The 23855-nt window shown below is 42.0% G+C and overlaps 1 protein-coding gene across 2 annotated transcripts in view; it reads right to left on the bottom strand.

The window, feature by feature from the left end:
• Nucleotides 1-18595: 18595 nt before the first annotated feature.
• The window catches only part of ZFAND3 (zinc finger AN1-type containing 3), a 265533-nt gene continuing 260273 nt past the window's right edge, over nt 18596-23855 (bottom strand). The window contains exons 7-8 of one of the 2 annotated variants that reach the window (XM_038394502.2): nt 22841-22953; nt 18596-21010 (exon numbers count right to left, since the gene is read on the bottom strand). In XM_038394502.2, the coding sequence (XP_038250430.1) occupies nt 20945-21010; nt 22841-22953 (179 nt within the window). In that variant the 3' untranslated portion in view covers nt 18596-20944. Of the gene's footprint in view, nt 22954-23855 lie in introns of both variants that reach the window. The other variant, XM_038394504.2, reaches the window with a different exon arrangement.

Here is a 23855-nt window from a genome sequence, read left to right as displayed (position 1 = left end):
CAAGTGCTGGTCCAATTAGAACTGTTCTTCCTTTCTGCATTTTAGTGGCTGTTACAGCTGGACGTAGCATTAAGAGTTTTATGCTGCAAAAGGTTCAATTTTCTGAATGTTCTTGTTGCATTGCAATGTCAGAGTTTAAAGGAAGGCATATCTGCTGTGAGGAAAAGACAAGTACAGTGGAGTGGCCTCACTGAAATCTCCATTTGATCATGTAAAATCAGCCTGTTCCAGGGAAGTCCTAGTTTGAAAGAGCATGGATGCTGCTAGTCAGAATTATTGAACTAGATGTGAATTAGCAGTGATATAGTTGTGGAGTATAGCAGGTTGGTACTGAGGTGCAAGGCTGTGCTCTAAGAAAGGTCCAAGACTTCTGGAGAACAGGGTTGCTGTAGGACAGCACTGAAGGTGCATTGTTGGGGGACTCTAGAAGAGAAGTAGCAGTGTTGAGGTGGTAGGTCAGGATTGACATGCATTGGCAGCGGTGCCTAGAGGCTTGGAATGGAATTGGAATAGCTGCTTAATGTTTTGAGAGCTAGGAATTGATTTATGCTCTGGGTGCCATCTCCCCCTCTCCCCCTATTCCAAGACTAAGCTGCTAATTAAAAGGAGGTTGGGAGGAGCAAGAGGACAGTGCAACTGATGGACATTTTACTGCTACTCCTTTGTTGTGTAAATTAAGTACCTAATGATCTGCATTACAGTACAGTTTTTTGTGTGTTGTTTCAGTGCAGATTATTACAGACTGCATCTCTCTTTCATGAACAAGCATATTCACACTTGACTTGACCCATTTCCAGGAAAGCCCTGCCAAGCAGAGGAATCTATTTTACAATGATATCCCAGTCAAAGGATGCAGGAGGTCACATGGGGCCCTTATTCTGTTGTATGAGAGGATCTTACCCTTGTCTTACTCATCATAAGAGAGGTGGACTCGGAGTCTGGGTTTAAAGGGCACCACACCATAACTTTTTTTTTTATAAGTGTGTGTGTTGCGGGAGCGGGAGGACAATGGGTTGAAACAGATCCTCAGAATAGAGGAGAGGTGTCTTCAATATGGGGGGAAGGGAAATATGATCTCAACAGAAACCTGTGTCTTCAAAAGAAAAAAGGGCAGGGAGGCATGTGATCAAATTTGTGAACTTCCTTCAATGTCAGACTCCTGTGTAGCAAGTTTTGGTTGTCACTGAGCCTGGAAGCTCAAGCTGCTCAGTGATGACTCCATCTAGGTTGATCTTCTGGAAGGACAGTCATTCCACTTCCTTCCCCGCCATCGGAAAGCTGATACTGTGCATCCCAGACCAATCCGTCTATCCAGGGGCCAGTTAAAGCAGGTCAGGAAAATGATTTTCCTGTCCCTTGAAAATTTTCAAAATTTTCCTGTTTTGCGTTGGGATGAAATAAGAGAGGAACAGCGAGGCACCCAGTTTCAAGTCCTTGCTCCAATAAATAGGAGAGACTGAGAAAAACCCACCCAGAATAGCTAATAGCCTGGTGCTTAGGGAACTTAGGTAGGATGCGGGAAACCAAGGTTCAAGTCTCTGGTCCGACTCAGGCAAAGCAAGGGTTTGAACCTTGGTCTCCTACACCCAGCTGAGTTCATAGAATCATAGAATATCAGGGTTGGAAGGGACCTCAGAAGGTCATCTAGTCCAACCCCCTGCTCAAAGCAGGACCAAGTCCCAGTTAAATCATCCTAGCCAGGTCTTTGTCAAGCCTGACCTTAAAAACCTCTAAGGAAGGAGATTCTACCACCTCCCTAGGTAACGCATTCCAGTGTTTCACCACCCTCTTAGTGAAAAAGTTTTTCCTAATATCCAATCTAAACCTCCCCCATTGCAACTTGAGACCATTACTCCTCGTTCTGTCATCTGCTACCATTGAGAACAGTCTAGAGCCATCCTCTTTGAAACCCCCTTTCAGGTAGTTGAAAGCAGCTATCAAATCCCCCCTCATTCTTCTCTTCTGCAGACTAAACAATCCCAGCTCCCTCAGCCTCTCCTCATAAGTCATGTGCTCTAGACCCCTAATCATTTTTGTTGCCCTTCGCTGTACTCTTTCCAATTTATCCACATCCTTCTTGTAGTGTGGGGCCCAAAACTGGACACAGTACTCCAGATGAGGCCTCACCAGTGTCGAATAGAGGGGAACGATCACGTCCCTCGATCTGCTCGCTATGCCCCTACTTATACAGTTCCCTAATCACGAGGCTATACTGTGGTGAATGAATCTTTGTCTCTGGTTTTGACCAAGACTTCCACCTTGGATGTGAGCGAATTTTTGTCAAAACTGGTATGTTCCCATGAAAAGGCCACTTGGTTACAACATTCCTGAACACAACCTGTGAAGTGTCATTTTTGTTTAATCAGCATTTTCCAACAAAAATCTGTTCTGTTGAAAATTTCTTTACCAGATCGAATGTCAAGGCAGAAGTGTTTTCTATTTTAATTTTCCGGTGTTTTGTTCAGTCTAGTTTTGAAAATCTCTTCATCCTTTTTGACAAGGAGCTGAGTGGTGTTTACCCCCCTTGTTCTACTTACTTCCAAATTGGCTCCTCTGAAAAGAATAACATATGAGTGGTAGCTGGTTTTACTCACACCCATCCCTCAAGCGGGGTTCTTAGAGGGAATCTGTCCCTATGAGAGGGCAGTGAAGAGTGACTGCTGCATTTAGATCTTGGCAGCTGGAAGAAACAGGCTGAATTCAATGCTATCAATCATTTGAGGGGCCAGATTTGGGAGATGACAGACAGACAGGAGAGATAAGGACTGTGGACTTGGGATCAACACAGATACAGACACTGGTATCCAAGAACTAGTGTAGCTGCATTGATAGAACCTGTAGCATAGACAAGCAAAGCTGTGATTTGCAGAAGTAGCATTTATCCTGATGCCAGACAGGAGTATGCTCAGTCAGTGCAAATTGTGGCTATTTGTGTTTCTACCTGGCTTTTCACCAGTGCAGCTATGCCGATTGCCAGCTACTGATGGCTGAGTTCCAGACAAGGCCCATGATGCCTGCATGAGATTAGGCAATAAAACACCCACTTACTGGAAAAACACCCCCCCCCATACTGTGCACTAACCCTTTCTGAGTAACCTCATTCTGGCTGATGGTGTACATCTTCCCTGCTACAGCCCCACACCTCATGTCTAATCTAGTTTGCAAACTCCTCACGGCAGTTTGGGGAAGTGTTTGGTGTCACTAGAGATAAAGAATAGGGAAGCAGTGGCTCAGCCTCCTCTGAAATTGGAGGAGTCATCAGGCCAAAAGTTTTGTTCTGATAGAAGAAGAAATCTAGCCCATGGCTTCAAACTATAAATGGACCGAGGGGCCATATCCCTTTTCAGTGGTTTCAAATATAAAGGGTGCAATGACTCTGCCACAACTGGTGGTTTAATCCCTGACCTGGGCCATGGGTCCCACTTAGAGGTCCAGGCTCAGCTGGCTTTCTGACTGGCAGGTGCCTGCTGAATGCTCACTGTGTATGGGATTCCCTCTGTCCTCATGTTCTGATGCTGAATAATCCGACCTGTTGGCACTTTGAATTCCCTAGCCCAGCTCCACTCCCTGTTCATTCAGGTGCATGTGAGCCCCCACTGCAGCTTGGATGCTATGAAATGGGGAGCTTTGACAAGACATAGGTGCATCTGTCAAAACTGGTCTGGACAAGGAGACAATCTATCCCAGTCAGTCAGGGGAAAAGTACACCACTGCAGCTGAATAACAGGGATGTGAAAAGGTTCGTGGCTTTGGCTTATAGCTTCTCTTGGCAGCTGCCACTAGGGAGAGTAAAAGGGAGACACTTTCATGGGCTCATGAGGTACAAGAAATGTCTTCCCTTGTCTTTTCATCTCCCATCAACGATTGTTCCACCAAAAATGGAATGCAGCACTGTGCACTATCTGACCCGGTGAACTGGGGAAAGGGGAAATAATTTACAACTGATTTCAAGCCCCTCCAGGCCACTCTCCCCAGCTTCACCATCTCAGTTCAGAGAAGATCGTTCAGATCGTAAGGCAGAGAAGAGAGAAATGGTGGTGGGGGGAGTTGCATAGGATAGGAAAGTCTTGCAATAACAATGAAACCTTCACATTGGCACAAACAATTATGATCTTCCCTTGCCCGTTTCATTTCTTCATAAACATCTTGATCCCTGAACTGTGTATTCTCTGGACAGCATGTCACTTAATTATTTTTTTCAGGATGAAAAAACTGTAATTCCACTAAATTAAAAATAGAACTGCAAATGGGTCTGGTTTGATCTCTGTGGCGTCTACAGCAGAGGAATAAGAGTAATTCTAGCAATTAGATGTTAATTGATGTCTGAGTGTATCTATTCCTAGAAACAGCAAGACCATGTACGGCATAACTAGCATCATTAAACAGCATCATCTCCCCTCTGTGCTCTGCAAGCTAGAGTGAAGAAACTCACCCAAGGATCGTCTTCTAGGCAGGAGAGCAGTGGTGGAGGATTCGGGAGGAGAGGTTTGTACAAGAATTGACCTCATCTTAATAATGGCAAATGATGGGGAGAGGGAATGGGACTAATTTTTTATTGGCTGATTAAGTTAGAGGAGGTTAAATGCAGAGAATGTCCCAGGCTTCCTAGTGTTTTTATTTTGTTTTTTAAAAACCCGGTGGTGCACACTGCCAGTGCTGGTTAGGTCTGCGCAGGACTATAATGGCCTACACAGTTTTGATGCAAGCCAGTCAAATGTAGAGTAGAGAGAAAGAGAAATTTGCTTTAGCCTATGCAGGCCAGTTACTAATTACCTCAGTTAAATGGAATAAGAGATCACTGAATTTGGTATCTTTTTCTATTGTACATAACTTCAGATACAGCCATTTCAGTAATGTGATCCCATTTCTGAGCTGCTTGTGCCTTCACAAAAAGGCACAAAGTGCTGTTTGTTTCATTTTGTTTTTCATTTTACCATACAATAAAAATCTTTTTCAACTAGAAAAAAATACTAATCTTGGATTCTGAACTGAAGCACAGCACAGAATAATAAATCCTATGCATCAGCAAAGTGGCTTTCATCTGTGGGTCTTAAAGAGCTTTGTAAACATCAATTAATCCTCCCAACATGCCTGTCACGTAGAGGAGGAGTATTAGCTCCTTTCTGCAGATATTGTTATGAATTCGTATTGTAATAGCATCTAAAAGACCCAACTGAGATCAAGGCCCCATTGTACTTGGTATTGTGTACACACAATAATAAGACATCCCTGCCCCCAAAGAGCTTACATCACTATAAGAGAAGAGAGATAGGGGTTAAAGCCAGCACACTAGCTGTCCAGCTATTGTCACATGTTTTTTAGACAGTGTAGCAGAGGTGAGGAGGAATCTGGAGTTAGAGTATACGGCTTTTCAGATTTTAGAGGGCACTGCTCCCATGCATAAGAGGGAGCATAGGAAAAAGCATGAAGGTGTTTGTGGGACATTTGGACTAATGCAAGGATGGGCAAACTACAGGCCCATGGGCTGTGTCTGGTCCATTAGATGTTTTAATCCGGCCCTCGAGCTCCCGCTGGGCAGCAGGGTTGGGGGCTTGCCCCGTTCCGCGCGGCTCCTGGAAGCAGCGGCATATTTCCTTTCCGGCTCCTATGCGTAGGGGCAGCCAAGGGGCTCTGCACGCTGCCCCAGCCCCAACTGTTGGGAACCACTGCCAATGGGAGCTGCAGGGGCGGCGCCTATGGACAGGGCAGCCCGTAGAGCCACCTGCCCACGCTTCCGCATATGAGCCGGAAGGGGGACATGCCGGCTGCTTCCAGGAGCTGCCTGAGGTAAGCGCTGCCCAGAGCCTGTGTCCCTGACCCCGTGCCATGCCTCAACCCCCTGTCCCAGCCCTGATTCCCCTCACACCCTCCAAACCCTTTGATCCCAGCCTGGAGCACCCTCCTGCACGCTGGACCCTCACCCCACGCCCTGACCTGCCCTAGCTCTGATCTCCCTCCTGCCCCCTGAACCCTTCGGTCCCAGCATGGAGCACCCTCCTACACCCCAAACCCCTCATCCACAGCCCCAGAGTCTGTGCACCCAGCCTGAGCCCTCACCCACCCCCCATACTCCTGCCCCAGCCAGAGCCCTCTCCCACACCCTGAACTCATTTCTGGCCTCACCCCCCTCCCACACCCCAACCCCAATTTCATGAGCATTCATGGTCACCATACAATTTCCATACCCGGATGTGGCCCTCGGGTCAAAAAGTTTGCCCACCCTCTAGACTAATGAATGTTAAAGACTGGTGTCATTGGCAGAGTGAAGGAAAGTTGATGGCTCAGAGTGGTAGGGGTACAGCTAAACTATGAAGAGTCTTAAAAGTGAAGACAAGTACATTGCATTTGTGGTGGTGAAGCGGGTGCCAGTGCTTGGGTGTAAGGAGAGGGGCGGCACAGTCCGCAGTTAGAGTATGGCTACGCTGCAACCAGGAGGTGCGATTTGCAGCATGTATGGACATGTGGCTTGGTTTACCCAAGCTAACTTTGCTCTTGTAACAATAGCTTGAGAACAATAGCCATGGCAGCGACAGTGTGGGTAGGGCTGCCCCTTGCCACTGTGGCTTCACTGTTATTGGAACTAACTTTGATCTATTTAGATCAAAGCTAGCTCCTCGGGTACGTCTCTGTAGTGCAATCACAGCTCCCGATTGCCAGTGTAGATGTAACCTTAGTGGTAAGAATCACAGAATTCTCAACAGTTAAGAGGCCACTTGAAACCTGTCTGAGGGCAGCCTATTACAGTGCAACGTAGACAGGTGCCCAGGAAAGGTACATGACATCTTATTGAAGGAGCTCAGGCTATGTCTACACTGTGCTTTCAAACGTTTAAAACTTTTGTTGCTCAAGGGTGTGAAAAAGATACACCCCTGAACGGCAAAAGTTTTACCAATGAAAAGCGCCGGTGTGGACAGTGCTTTGTCAGCGAGAGACACTCTACCGGAGACAAAACTCTACCGCCCCTCTTTGCGGGTGGTTTTATTTTGTTGCCAGGAGAGCTCTCTCCCAGTGACAAAGAGCGGCTACACTGTGTATCCTACAACAGCACAGCTATAGCGTCACAGCCACGCTGTTGTAAGGTGCGCAATGTAGACATAGCCTCAGGCTGAAAGACAGTCGAGTGTTGCTAGAGAATACTCTCTGACTCTACAGATTAGAGAAGCCTTTGACTTGGGGCATGGCTACACTAGAGAGCTTACAGCAGCGCTTTTGCAACATTGTAGCTGCACCACTGTATGCTAATGTAGCTGCTTTAAGCCAACAGGAGACATAGCACTGTGCACAGCAGTGCTTTTGACGCTGTAACTTATGTCGCTCAAGGGGATGATTTATTCACCCCCCACGAGCGACTTAAGTTACGCAGACATAAGCAGTAGTGTTAGGGAGAGCCAGCTGATGTGTTCCATAATTCATCTATGTATAATTCATAAATGAGGCTTCTGATTTTCAGTTCTAACCAATAAACACTCACACTTATATATAAAAAATAAGTGTTTATCCAGTAGACACCAGAAATGGTTACTTGTAGCTAAGGGACTTGTCTGCCCAGAGCGGTTATGTGGACTAGCAGGGTGTGATTTTTCTGAAGTGCACTAACATGTTGTGCATTAATTGGTCCAAGTGGACCTTGCTGGTGGACAGTAAAGGTTCCCTAGTGTACTTTAGCATAGTGCTGTTTGAAACACTACTACGTTAAAATTCTCTGTTACCTTAGAGTGCTGGAAAAAAACAATTTTTCATTGTAAGACTTAAAAAAACTAAAAAATGTGCTAAAAATAAACCCTGAAAAATAGAATCCCCATGCATAAAGCATTTGGGGATTTTTCTACGTGAATTTTTTTTTAAACTCTGATAAACTTGGGTCTGTACAAGCTACTCAGTAAAACAGCTCTACCCAAAGGAGTTATAATCCTCAGAAAAGCTTCTGTAGATGGTGCTGTACAGATGTAAATGATTTACATTTTGACTTTGTAGAAACCGAGCCAGGTTATGAGAAGAGGATTGTATTTAGAGAAATAGCTGGCTATGAGAAGCATGACATGTGAGCGAAGATAAGTCTTGAACTAATGTCCCAGTGGTGGGCTGATCATTTGGGGATATTCTCAGTGAAAAGGTAGCGAGATGTATTGGTGCTAGTGCTCTGAGGTAACTGAACCACTGGAACGGAATAGGATAATGTGTGCAACGGGAGGATCTCAGTGTTTGGAGAAAGGCATCATCCTAAATTGCAGCAGTTTATCATCTCTCTAATCGGGAAGTGTTGGGAACCCAGACTTTCTCGGAGGGATTTCCACTTTGTGGCCAGGCTAGACTCAGGACATAGCAGTCTTTCACACTGAATTTCAGTGCTTCTGTTCCTAGTTATAAACAGATTTGAGCAGAACAATATTGCTGGTAGTTGGCTAGTCTGCATGTGGTGCTATGGGTCGAGTTAAAACCTGGTTGAAAATGATTTGTGAACAATGTCTTTCATTCAAGGTAGTTGCAAAAGACAGTGAAGGGGTTACACCTAAAAAAGAGAATTAATGGAGTCTTCACTGAAACTCACAATTTGTGGGCAGAGGGTTCAACCGTGTGTGTGGGTGTGTTCTGACTAGGTGAGTGTGTAGGCAGACAAGAAACTGAACCAGACTGAGGCCTGGTCTACGCTGCGGGAGGTGCAGGAGGAGAATCTATCTAAGTTACGCAACTTCAACTATGTGAATAATGTAGCGGAAGTCAACGTACTTAGATCTACTTACCGCGGTGTCTTCAATGCAGTAGGTCCACTGCTGACACTCCCCTGTTGATGACTCCTACGCTTCTCACTCCAGTGGAGTACTGCAGTTGAAAGGAGAGCGCTTGGCGGTTGATTTATTGCGTCTTCACGAAACACAATAAACCGACCCCCGCTGGATCGAATGCTCCGGAGGTAAGTGTAGACATGCTCTAAGGCAGGAAAAAAAGTAAAGCAGCAGCCAGTAAATGTGGTGTGATCCTGCAGAAGCCTAGAGAACGGTTCTGGGTCTGGTGCTTGTTAAAGAGGCTTGGAGCGATAAGCAAAGAAGCAGTCCTCAGTTTTTGTTTTTGTTTGGAGACGCGGAGCTTTGATGCAATTATGTTTATTTACAAGGAACATACAAAGAAAATACCAGATTCAGTCATCAATTTCTGCTTCCATCTGAAACATCCCAGGGCCCTGAACTTTGAGTAGCTGCTCGGTTTAAAAAGGGGAACGTGTGGGAACCATGGGATACAGTTTCCAGGGAGAGATTGTGGATTGGTATTCCTGTTTAACTAAATTAGAGCAAGTTAAGGCAATGCTTGCAGAAATCAAAGATGGCCAAAAGCAATAACTAAAACAGGAGCTGGAGATGTCACAAAATGAATTTAAGATGACTTAAAAGAAGAGCTGGAAGTTTCCCAGAAAGGACTCAAAGATGACTTACAGGCTTGGTGGAGCAGCAATTATAAAGAGCTTAGAAAGATTGGGAAACCAGAAGTTTTTCATGAAAATGGGGTAGACCAGTTAGACTTTGTTCAATTTCAGGGCCCTGAACTTTAAACTAGCCACTCAGATTAAAGAGGAGCAACATGTAGTGCTGCCTTTTTCTGGAACAGAAATGTTCACCTGTGCATTTGTCTTCAGAAAAAAGGACCATTTTCCACAGAGCAAAGTGGCAAATGTTATGGGCAAGCTATTTTAATGTCCAGTATCAACCAAACTAGGCTTTATAAAGAAGCTGCAAGCATTTCAGGACTTGGCCAAAGATAGAAACGGAGGATTCCCACTGGGCTCAGCTTGATGGAGCTTTAACAGTTTCCTCTAGACTAGAGCATTGTTTCTCGACCTTTTTGATAACATGGACCAGTTTGCTGCCTTCCTAAACTGTGCCAGGGAGATCTCAGGGACTGTCACTGGTCCATGGACCGGTTGTTGGGAAACACTGCTCTAAGAGTCCTCTTTCTTCTAATGCTGAGTCTCTTCCTTTGCCACAGTGCTGATTCCTCATATACTTCTGAAAGAAGGAGTCCTCCATGCAGACTAAGCCATTCAGAACAGGAGCACTAGAAGGAAAGTCTCTCTCACACACAAAACAGTCAATATAACTTTCTCTGTGAAGTCCACCATGACTGAAAATAATGCAGGCTTAATGTGAGCTACAGGCAATTCTCCTTCAGTTCAGATGTACTGGGCCTTCACTGGAGCAGAAGATCCTCCTGAAATCTATTTGCAGCAGAGTGACACTCAAGAAGTGCTAGGTGGCCACAGCTTTGTTTCATTGTTAACTGAGTATCTTCAAGTCATAAAACCAATTTAGGTTTGGGTAGAGTTTGCAGCCAAGTTTTGTATCAATTTTCATTAATATTTTTACCCAGCAGGAAAACCAGCAGTTGGACATTGGTTTAGATGGAAATGTACCACTTCCCCACCGCTTTCCCCCACAAAAAATATTAGCGTTTGTAAATGTATTTGTGTTTACATAAAATGGAATTGGCTACTGGCTGTGTAGGTTGGTTTGATTAGAAATATATGGATTGACTTTAGTTATACTACAGCCTTTTGGAGAAACAGTGCTCAGACTTGAAGGATGGATGCCTGAGATTAGCTGGCATGTTTAGCTCAGCTCTGGAAATCACAGACCCTTCTGGGTGCATGTGTTACAAAGGGAGTCAATTAAATGTTTCCAGTTGTGAAAAAAGCAGCCTCCTCAAAATACATTAGCTCTCTCAAATATCCAATTAAAAAAAAAAGGGGGGGGAGGAAGGGTTTGATTGCAATTTACAATAATCTATTCCTTTAGTTCAAAATACCCTCCTTTCACTTCTGTGTGCTTGGTTCAGCATATCAGTTTGATTAGATCTATGCAATTTGATTCTGTGTATGGTGTATTGATCTCACTAGAAGTAATTTGGTGAAGACGCAAGTGGAACTGTTCGGGCACCAAGCCCTGATTTTTTTTATTTAACAACCCCACAAGTGCTCTGCTAAACTAGACATCCTTGAAAAGTCTAATGGCCTATAGAAATGAAACATGCTTGCAGCTGGCAAAGGAAAGACTTGGCTTTTTTTAAACTTTGTTTTTATTATAGGTTCACACACATCCTGATACAAGGGAAAAAAAAGAGTAGTTATTCTACAAACCCTACCCTTCCCATTCCTGCACAGCTTTGTAGATGTCTCCTATTTACATACCACTGCAGAGAGCAGCCATACAGAGTGAGCACAGGTTTTAAGGCCATCTGGCACACACCACTCACCTGTCCATCATTTGAGACCCAATGCTACCTCTGCGCTCAGAGAGACGTGCTGTTATCTCAGTTTCTCCATTACTGTCATATGTTGACATCAAGAAATGGAGGTTATGGAAAATGTTGTTTGTGAATAAAACAAACACCACCTAATTGGCAGCTGCCTTCTGTCTAGTTCCCTTGTTTTGGGGGAGGATATGTGTGTGTAATTCTGTCCTTACAGTTCTCTGTGGTCCTGTTGTAAATTGAGAGTGACAGACCTGATCACAAAACCAAGCTTTTAGCCATTTTGGCTTAAATGCTAGGCTAGTGTTCCTGACCTTTTTGTTAATGCTAATAGTTCTTTCCTAGTTTCCCATGGTCTGCAGGAAATTAATCATGATGGATTTTACTATGGTAAAATGACTTCAGAGATTCTAGTTTAGTTGTACTAGGAAAATTATTTTTGAGTTTTCACTGAATAATTGCAAAGTGAGGATGGTTACAATTGTATGAGTGCAACAGCAATGAAAAAGGCAGGTAGAAGGCATGAATTCATAGAATTATAGGGCTGGAAGGAACCTCAAGAGGTCATCTTATCCAGCCCCCTCATGTTCAGGCAGGCTTACGTATACCTAGACCATCCCTGACAGGTGTTTGAAGGTTTTTAAGAACAGGTTAGACAATGACAGATTCCGCAATCATCCTAGGTGACCTGTTTCAGTGCTTTTAAGTTACAAAATTTTTCTGGAGATCTAATCTAAATCTCCTTTGCTGCAGAACTAGCCAGTTACTACATGTACTAGCATCAGTGGATGCGAAACACAGTCAATTGTCATTCTCTCTATAATGGCCCATAACATATTGAAAGACTTATGTCCCCGCTCAGCCTTCTTGTCAGATGAAATATGCCCAATTCTTTCAACTTTCCACATAGGTCATGTTTTGCAAGCTTCTTAACATTTTTGTTCTTTTCTAGACTCCATTTTATTCACATCTTCCTTAAAGCGAGGCACTGTACAGTGGACACGGTACTCGAGTTGAAGCCACACCCGCACTGCATAGAGCAGGACAGTTATCTCCCATGTCTTTCTTACAACCCTCTGGTTAATACATCCCAGAATGACATTTGTCCTTTTAGCATCGCACTATTGACTCATATTCAATTTGTGATCCACTGTAACCCCCAGATGCTTTTCTGCAGCATTGGTACCTAACCTATTTATTTTCCATTTGTGCATTTGATTTTTTTCCTTTCTCAGTGCAGTACTTTTGCACTTGTCTCTATTGAATTTCATCCTTATTGTACAAGGGGAGACACTTAATCGAACATTCTGAAAATAAGATAAAAGGCACATCAAGTGGACTAAGTCCATTAAAATGACAATATCCCTGGATAGAACCAATAGACTTAATAAGCAGGGCTAGCATAGCTTGGTTAAATACATAAATGTCTTGTTATAGCACCATAAGCCTACAGGGAGTGCTTTACAGGCAAAGCCAATGATAACACACAGCGGCTGTAGGTTAGACGGCTAAAATGGCAGCACTTCCAAAGATGGGAGTCAGAGAATCAGAAGACAAGTCTTAGGCCTTGTCTACGCTACGGTGGGAGATCGATCTAAGGTACGCAACTTCAGCTGTGTGAATAAGATAGCTGAAGTCGACATACTTAGATCTACTTACCGTGCAGGGGCAGCAAGTTGTATGGGTGCGTGGTGCCCATGCTCCACTAATATGAGAGCATACGGGCCTGGCTCCACCAAAGTTCGGAGCAGGGTCTCTACCCCGGCCCTGCCTGCCACTCTCAGGCAATTTAAAAGGGCCTGGGGCCCTCACAGTGCAACAGGGCTAAGGCAATTTCCTGCCCACTCTGCTTCTGGAAGTGGCTGGCATGTCCCTCCTGCACCCCAACCCTCTTCCCCAGCCCAGACCCCACACCCAAACTCCCTCCCAGAGCCTTGGGGAGGGGGTGGGACTTGGACCCATTCTGGGGCACGACCAAAAATTATACAAACTTGCCCCCCCGTTACCGCGGGGTCCATACTATGCTATGGTGACAGGAGAGTGTTCTGTGGTCGATTTAGCAGGTCTTCACTAGACCCGCTAAATCGACCACTGATGCATCAATCGCCATGTGTCGATCCCACAGTAAGTGTAGACAAGCCCTTAGTTTTAGGTTAACTTCCAACTTGAAATGTTCACAAACCCTGTTCATAGTGCTCACACTTTCAAGTTAAGTAATTGATCCCCCACATCAATTAAAATATTTTATTTTAAACCCAGAAAGTTAAGAAACTTGCAATCTATCAAAAGGTAAATTGCCCAAAGAAGCCTGTGCAAACACTTCCAGCATGGATTATAGCACAGAATTTACTGTCATTCCACTGTGACGTTACTGCTATTAACAAAGTCATTATATACCCTAATATAGTCAGAACTAGACTGCCCAGTGATTATACTACAGCCACAAATTACATTTCCTGACTAATTCATCTAAAACATAATATTCACACCATAAAATCAACATTAAGAGTGTGAAGGGAACCCATAGCCAGCAAAGAAACATAAGGTCAAAAGTCTCTATTTTATTACCCAATATTTTGTGCTGCTGTGATCCTGATTTTGTTCATTATGTCGTTAAATCCTCCAATTTACCTGTTTAACTGAAATCCTCAAGGAATGCTCTGATGTACCCCAACACACAACACAATGCTAGAGGTGCTTTTTGCCCAGCATGCCTGGTACAGTAGGCAGCAAATTGTTTAATCCTCAGTAATAAATACTTAGCACCATATAGTGCTTTCCACCTCCAAAATGCTGTAAAAATGTTAATTAATCAGTCCTTGCCCTGGACCCTGTGAGGTGGTATAAGCTTATTATATAGACAGGGATACTGAGACCTAGAAAGGTTAAATGACTGGCTCGGGATTCCGCACATTTCAAGTTAATGATAAATTGCATTAGACGGCATTTAACTTTACCTTGCTCGGGAATGTAGTTTGCATAGATATAGCATCATTTAAGTTTCATTTCATGATAGCTGAAATAAGTTGTGCAGGAACACTGTGTCCATGAATGAGCAATTGTGGTGTATTCTCAGAAGTGTTGTAGACCATTTAATTTCCTCATGTTCCCTCCTCCTTTCAGCCAGATAGCATTTTGTCAGGGGAAAGGCATTGCAGCAGATAGGGTCCCTGCTAGGCCCGTCACAGATCAGGGTTGTACTGCTTAACGTGATTAATACATTTTACCTCTTTATGCACAACCCAGTGTTTCACATAAATATTTTGACACCTCTTACTGAGCCTAGTTAGAAACTGCAAATATAATATACAAGGACTAAAGCTTCCAAACCCAGTGTTTTACATTTGCTCATAAAACTGTAACTCATAGATGGTGGGCTGCTACTGAAGTCTCTGGGGCACAGGGTATAAAGAGGTGAGCACCAGCCCCTCTGCTAGCACTGAGCACACCAAAAGCTCAAACATTATAAAAGTTAAGGGGCCAGATTGAGCTCAGTCTGGATTTTCATAAGTTCAGTGAAGTATATTTATTAATGTAGTTCTGAAAATGGGGTAAACATAGATTCTAAGGCCAGAAGGGACCATTACATCGTCCTTTAAAGAGCAGCAGCTAAGTATTTAGCATTTAAGAATTAAGATCTTCATTTACAAGTAGACTGAGATTGATTGGCAATAAAAGTCTTGTTGCTGTGATATTAATGGACATGATTGACTGCTCTAAGGACTGACTGACTGTATATCACCATGCCCTCAGCTATAGTTTACTATGAAAGTGATCATGCAGAGTAAGAGACAGATTTGGGGAGCACCGAGAAAGGTTGTTAGGCATTGAAGGTGACTGGTGAGTTGCTAGTGGCACTGTTACTTTAAAAAAGGTATAGCATTTTCTAGTATAGGTGCAGGCCTGGATGAGTGAAGACAGTAAAAGCTCAGACAGGCCCTTCCAGTAAGTGAGGTCAATAGTAGTAGGTAATACATTTTACCTCTTTATGCACAACCCAGTGTTTCACATAAATATTTTGACACCTCTTACTGTGCCTAATTAGAAACTGCAAATATAATATACAAGGACTAAAGCTTCCAAACCCAGTGTTTTACATTTGCTCATAAAACTGTAACTCCTAGATGGTGGGCTGCTACTGAGGTCTCTGGGGCACAGAGACCAATGCATCCGATGAAGTGAGCTGTAGCTCACGAAAGCTTATGCTCTAATAAATTTGTTAGTCTCTAAGGTGCCACAAGTACTCCTTTTCTTTTTGTGAATACAGACTAACATGGCTGCTACTCTGAAAGTAGTAGGTAAGAAGCCACAGGCCATAAGTAAGCAGAAAAATGAGGGAAGACACAGGAATCATTGGCAGACCACTTTCCACCTGGAAATCTGTTGAGACAAGAGCTGGTGATTGGATGTGTGAATATAATGAATTTATGTTTTCCTTCCAAACAAGGTAGGTCCTGCTTCACTCAGGCCTCTACTTGCACACTGCTTGGTGGCTGTGAACATAAATTTGGGTAAGCAATTAATTAATGCTTAACTAATAAGGATTTCATCCAAACATCTCCAAATATAGGTTTCCCCCTTCATTACCTTTCTGTATATTCAGCATGCACAAACTCTACATGTGTAGAGATGTATTCTGGACCAACTCAAAGGTAAGAACCTCACTGGACTTGTCTAGACTAGAGTAAAAGGTGCATTAGCTTAAACTGTTTTAAGTAACATTTTAAAAACTTTAGATTGAGCAAATTGAATTTTAACATGCATTAGCTGGTAGAGATGAACCCTAGGGGGAGTTTAGGCTTTAAGTCAAACAGCTAGTTTAAGTACACACTGCCTTGTTTACACGAGACTAACATGTTTGCTAGAATGTTTTATCATCACACCTTTAAATCCTAGCCTAGACAAGGCTTTAGAGAGCCTGAATGTAAATTTATATGCTGAAGGGGGCAGACCAAGATGTAAAATTACTGTATTTTCCACTGAATGCATCCGATGAAGTGAGCTCTAGCTCACGAAAGCTTATGCTCAAATAAATTTGTTACTCTCTAAGGTACCACAAGTCCTCCTTTTCTTTTTGCGACTACAGACTAACAGGACTGCTACTCTGAAACCAGGAATTTAAAATAATCTCTAAATCCAGCCCATCGAGCACAGGGGATTTCTCCCCTCAGAAGTTTGTTTTTTCTCCTTTGAAAAGTAACAGATCATTCTGTTGGGTGTTTCAGCACTTAAGGAAACATTTATTTCAGGGAAAGAAATCTTGATTATCTTTGTAGTGCTGATCACACAGGCTTTTTTTTTTTTTTAAACCCACACACAATATGCTGCACTGGCAACTACTAGTTTCAGGTTTTTTTTAAAAAAAAATTATTAAGGAAGCAGGATTACTAAGAAATTCTGAACAATACTGGAAGAGTATGGACTAAAAACACTATCCAGACATAAAACAAATCTTTCTCACTTTCCATTCTCATTCACAGTAGATTAGTTCTCTTAGCACTCTCTACCTTCAGCCAAATTTGTTTGCTTACTTAAGAAAGTAGTTTTCTAAAAAGTCAAGGACTTTGATTAGATCCCCATCTTCAAGTGCATCAGGAATTAAGAGATGGAAAAAAGAACTATTTGATCAGACTTGTCCTCTAGCTCGAATGGATTATTCCATATAGTTAGGTGAGGTAGAATTCAGGGTGGTGGTTTTTGTTTTTTTTTAGTAATTTTAATGGATAATACCAGTGTTTATTTTTAAGCATTTTTATTGCTTTAAATTTTCCACAGTTGTAAAAAAATTATGGGGCAGGGGAGGAGAGAAGAGATCAAACAATCATTTAATGACAGTAGATGTTGAGATTCAATAAGTTTTAAAGTTTTATAACCATTAAAACAAATTGCCAACATCACGTCAATATACAAAGTAAATATCCTTAAATCAAACTCTAATGAAAGTTCTTAAGCAGCATTTTTCTTATTTTGCTTATTCTTACTAAATGATGTAAATTTCAGTTACCATCCATGGAAGTTTTGTTGGTTTGTATGGGTGGGGTGAAATCAACATTTACAGATAAAAATCTAATCCTCCCAAGCCCATATTCAGTTTGGTTTCAATAGATTTAAGCAGCCAGGCTTCCACCAGTTGTCTAGAGGACTATATTCAATAGTCCAAGAGCTCATTTAGGAAACTTTTCCTTGGGTAGCTAATTTTCCTTTACTCTCTTTTGTTTTAGCTGCACCCCTTGAACAGACCCAACAGAAAGAAACTTTGTGCTTGTGATTAAACCAATGCCTTCAAAGCTTATCTATCACCATCTTAAAAAAAATGTTTTAGAGAGTGCACTTACTGAATTTTCGAACATTTCCCCAATACTTCAGATGTTTAATCTTTCTTTTTTTCTATTTTGAATTCGGTATACAAGTTATCTTCCAAAGTTATGCATAGTTTGTCCATTAGGGAATGTATAATATATTGTAAATGCAGTAGCAAAACAGGAAACTCGTAGCAAAATTTAATCCCTATTAAACAGTTAAAAACCAACACCTGTTTTTAGGCCAAATCTAAGCATGTTCCCATTTTACTTTGAACATAAATGGAGTTCCAGGTGTTGAATCAGACACCAGGACACTATTCAGGTGCTTCTGAAAAAAGGTAAATTCACACCATAGCTTGGCACTTAGTAATGTGTGAGATAACCTTTGTGATCACGGACTTCAAAGTGGCTGTGACTAGTACTGTATATGCATGTAGGTTTTGTACATTCTCTATTCTGGTTTCATTCTACTCTTCCTCTTACTGACTCCTATCTACAGCCTGCAGGACATGGTATACTGTAGGTGTCTGGCACCTCCAAAGGAGTGAGGGGAGTCTATAAAAAAAAAAAGTCATACTCCACATCCAGATTAGACAGGACACCTCCACGATGTGACTGATGTCCTTGGAGCAATGCCACCATCTATATGCTTTTGGGGCCTCATGAACGTTACAGAACACAGCTCCTGGTTCAACCTGCCTGATCTTAAATTCTGAGGGTTGCAAAAAGAGGAGAATTGATACATCTTGTGTCTTATGGGGAACGCTGCAAATCAGCGTAGTAGAAGAGTGTGCTCTGGCAGAACACGTGAAACACTACTTCCACATATCCAGCTAACTTGGAGAGTATGTCAACAGATAGGCCCTTGGGAGTTTGCATAAAAGTAAAGAACTCATTCACTTCCTTCAAATGAATCCAACACACCCAGTGCTCTCTGTTAAACAGAAGCAATACTTCTTGGTAAGACAGCCTGGCGCTCTTCTCTCACATCTCCTTTTGATTTGAAGGCTATAACATGCCTTTTTTGTGTGTGTGTGTGTGGTCCCCCCCCCCCCCCAAGAGGGCAGCATCATAGTGGACAAAAGTTTGGCTAATAAGACAAACATGCTGACCTCAGTAAGCAGAGTTCAGTTTAGGGAATGGTGACTTGTTTGTGTAAATCTCTCTTTTTACATTGCTATAGATGTGCCCATGTTAAAGTTTAGAGTCAGACTTGAATCTGATACTCTACAGCAGTGGTTTTCAACTGGGGGTGGCTGCAGACCTTATCCGAGGGGTCCACAAAAGGTTGTAATTACCATACAACAATGGTTTTCAATCTGTGGTGTGCAGATTCCTGGGAGTCCACACCTCCATTCAAAAATTTTTAGGGTTCCACAAATGAAAAAAGGTTGAAAACCACTGCTCTAAAGATTTGTTCTATCCCAGACCTCCTGGCACTGTAGTTTGAGCTTCTCTCCATTTTTTTACTGTACTGAGTGGCAATTTCAGTTAATATAGCCAGTGACAAAGGAGCATTGATTGATGGCTGTATGTATTTAATAATGTACCAAGGACCATGCTGTCTGGGTACTATTAATGATTTTGCTGATGGAGCATCTGGAATCCATTATAAAATTTGCATTTTATAACAGATTCCAGTTTTCTTTCTTTTGCAATGTTTATTTTTGATGATGGTCTCCCAAGGCAGAGAACTGGATTTGAGTGCATATACCTTTCACCTTTGGAGAGGTAGGCACAAATCATTCACATGAGAGAGAGAGAGAGAGAGGATTGTTCTCATTCTCCATAATTTAGTTTGTGCCACAAAGTCAACTCGTTTCAGCACAACATCAAAATAGGGTTCAGAGGATTGGAGTTGGTCAAAAAACTGACAAACTTTTCACAAGAAAAAAATCACCTAATTTTATCAGAAAAATTAAAATTGAATTTTTGACTGGCTGAGGATACAGCACCAGGGGATTGTTACACCTTTAGGCTGAAGTATAATTGCATGTGTATACTTGCATAATGCTAGCACTTACAACTAATTACAGAAAATGAATTTAGCGCTGGTGAAATAGCAGATACAGAGCAAGAAAGGATTTTGGAGGTAGGTCTCAAGACTGCTCATTCTAGCTGAGTGATCTCCCTCTTTTTTCTGAAATTTTGGCTCACTCCTTGGAGCTACACCAATAGCAGCTGGGATATCTAAGTGTAACTAACCTCGCTATACTACTGAAGTGGTGTGCAAGAACCACAATACACAATTTTATCTTTGAAAGTACAGTGTTCATTTCAGGAAAAAATAGGGGTACATGTCCCATGATTCAGGCATAATTTCAATTCCAAACTGAATAGTACCGGTTTGACTTTGTCTCCTTATTCAACACATTCCATTGTTATTGGCATTGTACGATCTAACCTATATAGTTTAGCTCCTAATTACCAAATATGAACATCTCATAACTATGGAACTTTACATTTAGCATACAGCTACTGCAGGTGAAGAATCAGTCAAAATACATTTACTTTAGAGGACATTCTTTACTTCTCATACCACTGTAACAGTGTGCAGTACCATATGCATGGGACTTAAAAGCAAAGAAACTTGTTTAGCTGATAAAAAAGTGACAAATCTACTGTAACCTCAATATTAGGAAATAAAGTTTTGTGAGGTTAAACTAGAATTGCTTACAAAAGAAATTGCTAAACTTGAACTCTGCAGAAGTGCTAACTCCAATGACTGGCAGAAAGTACTACCCACTTCCCACCAACTTTAAACACAATTTGAAATCACTGGCCCAGTGCTGAGGTTTTTTCCCCCCATTCACATTTCATAAACAGCGCAGATCAACATGACCTGCTGGAATAGTCAGAGAGGAATTCAAACTTTAGTCTGATTGGTTTAATTTTTTTTTTTTGTTAGCAGGAGGAAAAAGAATAAAGTTACAAGATTCTTTTAATATTTTCACAATGTTAAACTAAAACTGAGCACTAGGCTACATGTGTAAGTAAATCTAGAACACAAAAGGGTTAAATAAGATTTTCTTTAAAGATACAAGAACTTAAGCTTTCTTTACGTTTAACAAACTTCACAGAACAGATACTGCAAAGGAACAACCCCTCCCCCCACTTTTTTTTTTAAAGTGAATATTGCCCATAATCCACATGAACTTTGAGTAGTGTTCTCTTAAGAGCCACCTTGAAACCAACTGTGCATTTATAACAGGGTTAAAGGAGTAGGAGGGATAAACAGCATCATCAGTATTAATGCGGACGAGTCTTGTGTATCAATCAGAATGTCCACCAAAGACTATGCTATGATTTTAGAGGAAAAGAAAGTGCGTATCTCAGCAACAGCTGAAATCCATGGTTTTTAAACTCTTCATGGCAAGTGTTAAAAATATCCTCAGATTGCCTTGTCACCAGGATGGAGTGGGACCATTTCCTGAAAATACAGCTGGAAATTTTGTTGCTGATTCCATAACCTTGAATAATAAAAAAATAGTTTGGTTTACATAGCTTGCATTTTACAAATGATGGAACATTTCTGATTTACTTCATGATTAAATCACACTAATACAGTCTGATGCTGAGTGTATTTTTAAACAAAAAGTCATTAAATGATTTGATCTGGCTACCAAACTAAAAATTAATTTGGCATGTATGAAATTATTTACCTTTAACACATGCAGAAAAAAGGAGGACTTATTTAAGCTCTCTTTCCCCACACACCTTTATTGGAGTGACAATATGCTACTTCACCCCTTGGAAGTTTTACACAAGCCCAATTTTTCAAAACTATACAAAATCCTCTCCCCTACCCTTCCCAGTTTTTCTACTAAACTACCTGATTGTTAATGCTTTACTAACTTGGGTCAGGGAACCATATCCACATAGGACTACTGAGACAAATCAGCATGAATCCTCTTGACCTGCATAAACTTTGTCTGCAGCAGGAGATATTTTTTCTTTGTTTTTTTTCTGCTATAAACTAACAAGATCTGTGTAGTTCAGCTCTATGTGGCTCAAAGCACGCATAAGTCTAAACAGAAGATCCAAAGTTTTCTATTCCATGTAATGCATTTCACATTCATTTGCTTTGCAATATATGCGGGCAGAGATTTTCATGAGAGCATCGAGCTGCATAGAAACAAGGCTGACATAGCCCATTTGATTATCTTGTTAAAACTCAAGCTGATGAGGGATGCTTTCCTGGTTGTTCCCCAATACTGTTACTGAATTCTGTTTGCTACAATATGTCCTTCCCCCCCCCCCACCCCAATATATATGTCTAGCTACAGAAAGTCAGTCTGTAGAATCCAGCCTTGGCTACTGTGCTGTGAATTAGCCTTATTTGATCAATTATCAGATACCTGCACTTAGCAAAAGGCAAACAAGAGCCAATCAGGTTTCGGCCGGTGGGAATGGCAGCACTGGTCAGCATACATAACAACCGTGGAATCTGGTCAGACAACACTTAGAAATTCTATGGATGCCATGTAGAGAATACACATTGTTTACTGCTCTAGGATGGAACCAGCTTTAAAATGAGATCACCCTAATTTAAATGAAGAAAAACAGGATCTCTGCAGCAAGTTAGATATACATTTTTTTCATAAGAATCTCTGTCCTCCTCTCTTTTTGGCTTCCTGGGAAGAACCAGAAAGATGTTCCCTCCCCAACAGAATCCCTGATGCTGGTGACATTGCCTAACCTCAAAAGCCACACGTGATGAAGGCACGGATGACCAGTCAGGTCTTCCGGGCTTAGCAGCTACCACTGCTGCTTTTAGTGGAGTTTCACCTCTTCAGGATTAACTAGAAGTGAAGAGGTGAAAGGCTGCACATTAAACACAGTTTGTCTGAAAGCCATGTGCATAGCAAACTTTTACACCAGCTTCTACTCAGCTATTTATTTTAACTCTGCAGCTGGAAGGTTTCCAGCATAAGGCTTTTAGAGTTTGACTCCAGCAATAACAGAAGCCTTTGGATTTTTTGTTTTGATGTGTTTTAAATCCACTAGCCATGCTCAAAAAAATGTTTCTTCATGTTTTAATTTTATACATTGGCTAGCAGGCACCTTTGTAACCAGCCAGAAATCAATTTCAACCACCATCAACCCCTAAACTACAGTACCAGGACGGTTGGCTAAAGAAAGGAAACTGATTGGCTGTAGTCTGAAACTTGCCCAGTACAAGGTGTCTGGCTGACTTTGTCCTAAATAAGGCTAACATTAGTGAACTAAGAACAGCATTTGGTTGCAGAGTCTCGCACTCAGGAACACCCTTCGCCGATGCGCTGGCATGATCTCCCTACTTTCCGGTCCAGTTTCACCATTTTCATAATGGCTTCCTCGCGCCCACGTCCCATGTGGTCAAACGTGCAGTCATGTTGTTCGGGCAGGCGATGTAACATACAGAACACATAACCTGCCAAGGAGAAGGAAAGAATGTGTTGTGTTAAGGACTCCCTTGAAATGGCTGAATCCTATGTCACCCAGGAGAACAGCATTATGCTCGGGATTAGTGGAGTTTCGAGATCAATGAAAACTGCATGTTTTCATGATATTGTCACAAATATTGGTATGAACAACTTTAAATTCCATGTTGTTTTGTATCATACACATTCAATGGGAGACAACATAGTTTACACCTACATTGACAGAATTTTCTATAGCATATTTGAGTTGAAGTCATATATTAGTAATTTATTCTTGCAACCCACCCCTCTGTGAGAAGGAAGTTTCCTATTTTACAGGTGAGAGAGTAAAACCAACATTTTCTAAATTAAATTAGTCTCTGATTTTGGATGCCCAGCTGGAAATATCTAGGGTCTGATTTTCAGAGACATTGAACACCCTCAGCTTCCTTTGACTTCCGTTGGAGTTGTGGGTGCTGAGCATGCTGTCCATGGTGTCACAGTGTGGGGACCGAAATATCAAGGCAAAATCAGAAGTTATTTTAAAAAATGTTGACTGTTAGCACCACCAACCCTGTGACTGAGCTGGAAAAAGAACCCAGATTTCCTCAGTCCAGTTGTACTGAATGCCATTCTCTTTTTGAGGGTGTCCTCACTCTCTGTCAGAACCCAGAGGATTCCCTTCCTCACGATGCTATGTCATGCCATTATCCTTTTGACTGTGGGTCAGTCTTCTCTCTCCCTTCCTTCCTCTCCCAGCTACTTAATAGCATTCAGTCATCTAGAGCCCTGCACTTCAATAATAAAAGGCAGTCTTCCCCCCCCCCCCAAAGGTGAAGAATAAAGCCTCTTCATCACCCAGCCTTTTTCAATCTAGGGAGAGACTGGAAACCAGACTCTCATCTAGGGATGT

The sequence above is a fragment of the Dermochelys coriacea genome, chromosome 3 (assembly GCF_009764565.3).
Source record: "Dermochelys coriacea isolate rDerCor1 chromosome 3, rDerCor1.pri.v4, whole genome shotgun sequence".
NCBI classification, from domain to species: domain Eukaryota; kingdom Metazoa; phylum Chordata; order Testudines; family Dermochelyidae; genus Dermochelys; species Dermochelys coriacea.
Note: the sequence above shows the minus strand (reverse complement) of the source record. Positions and strands in the feature narration are given on the sequence as shown.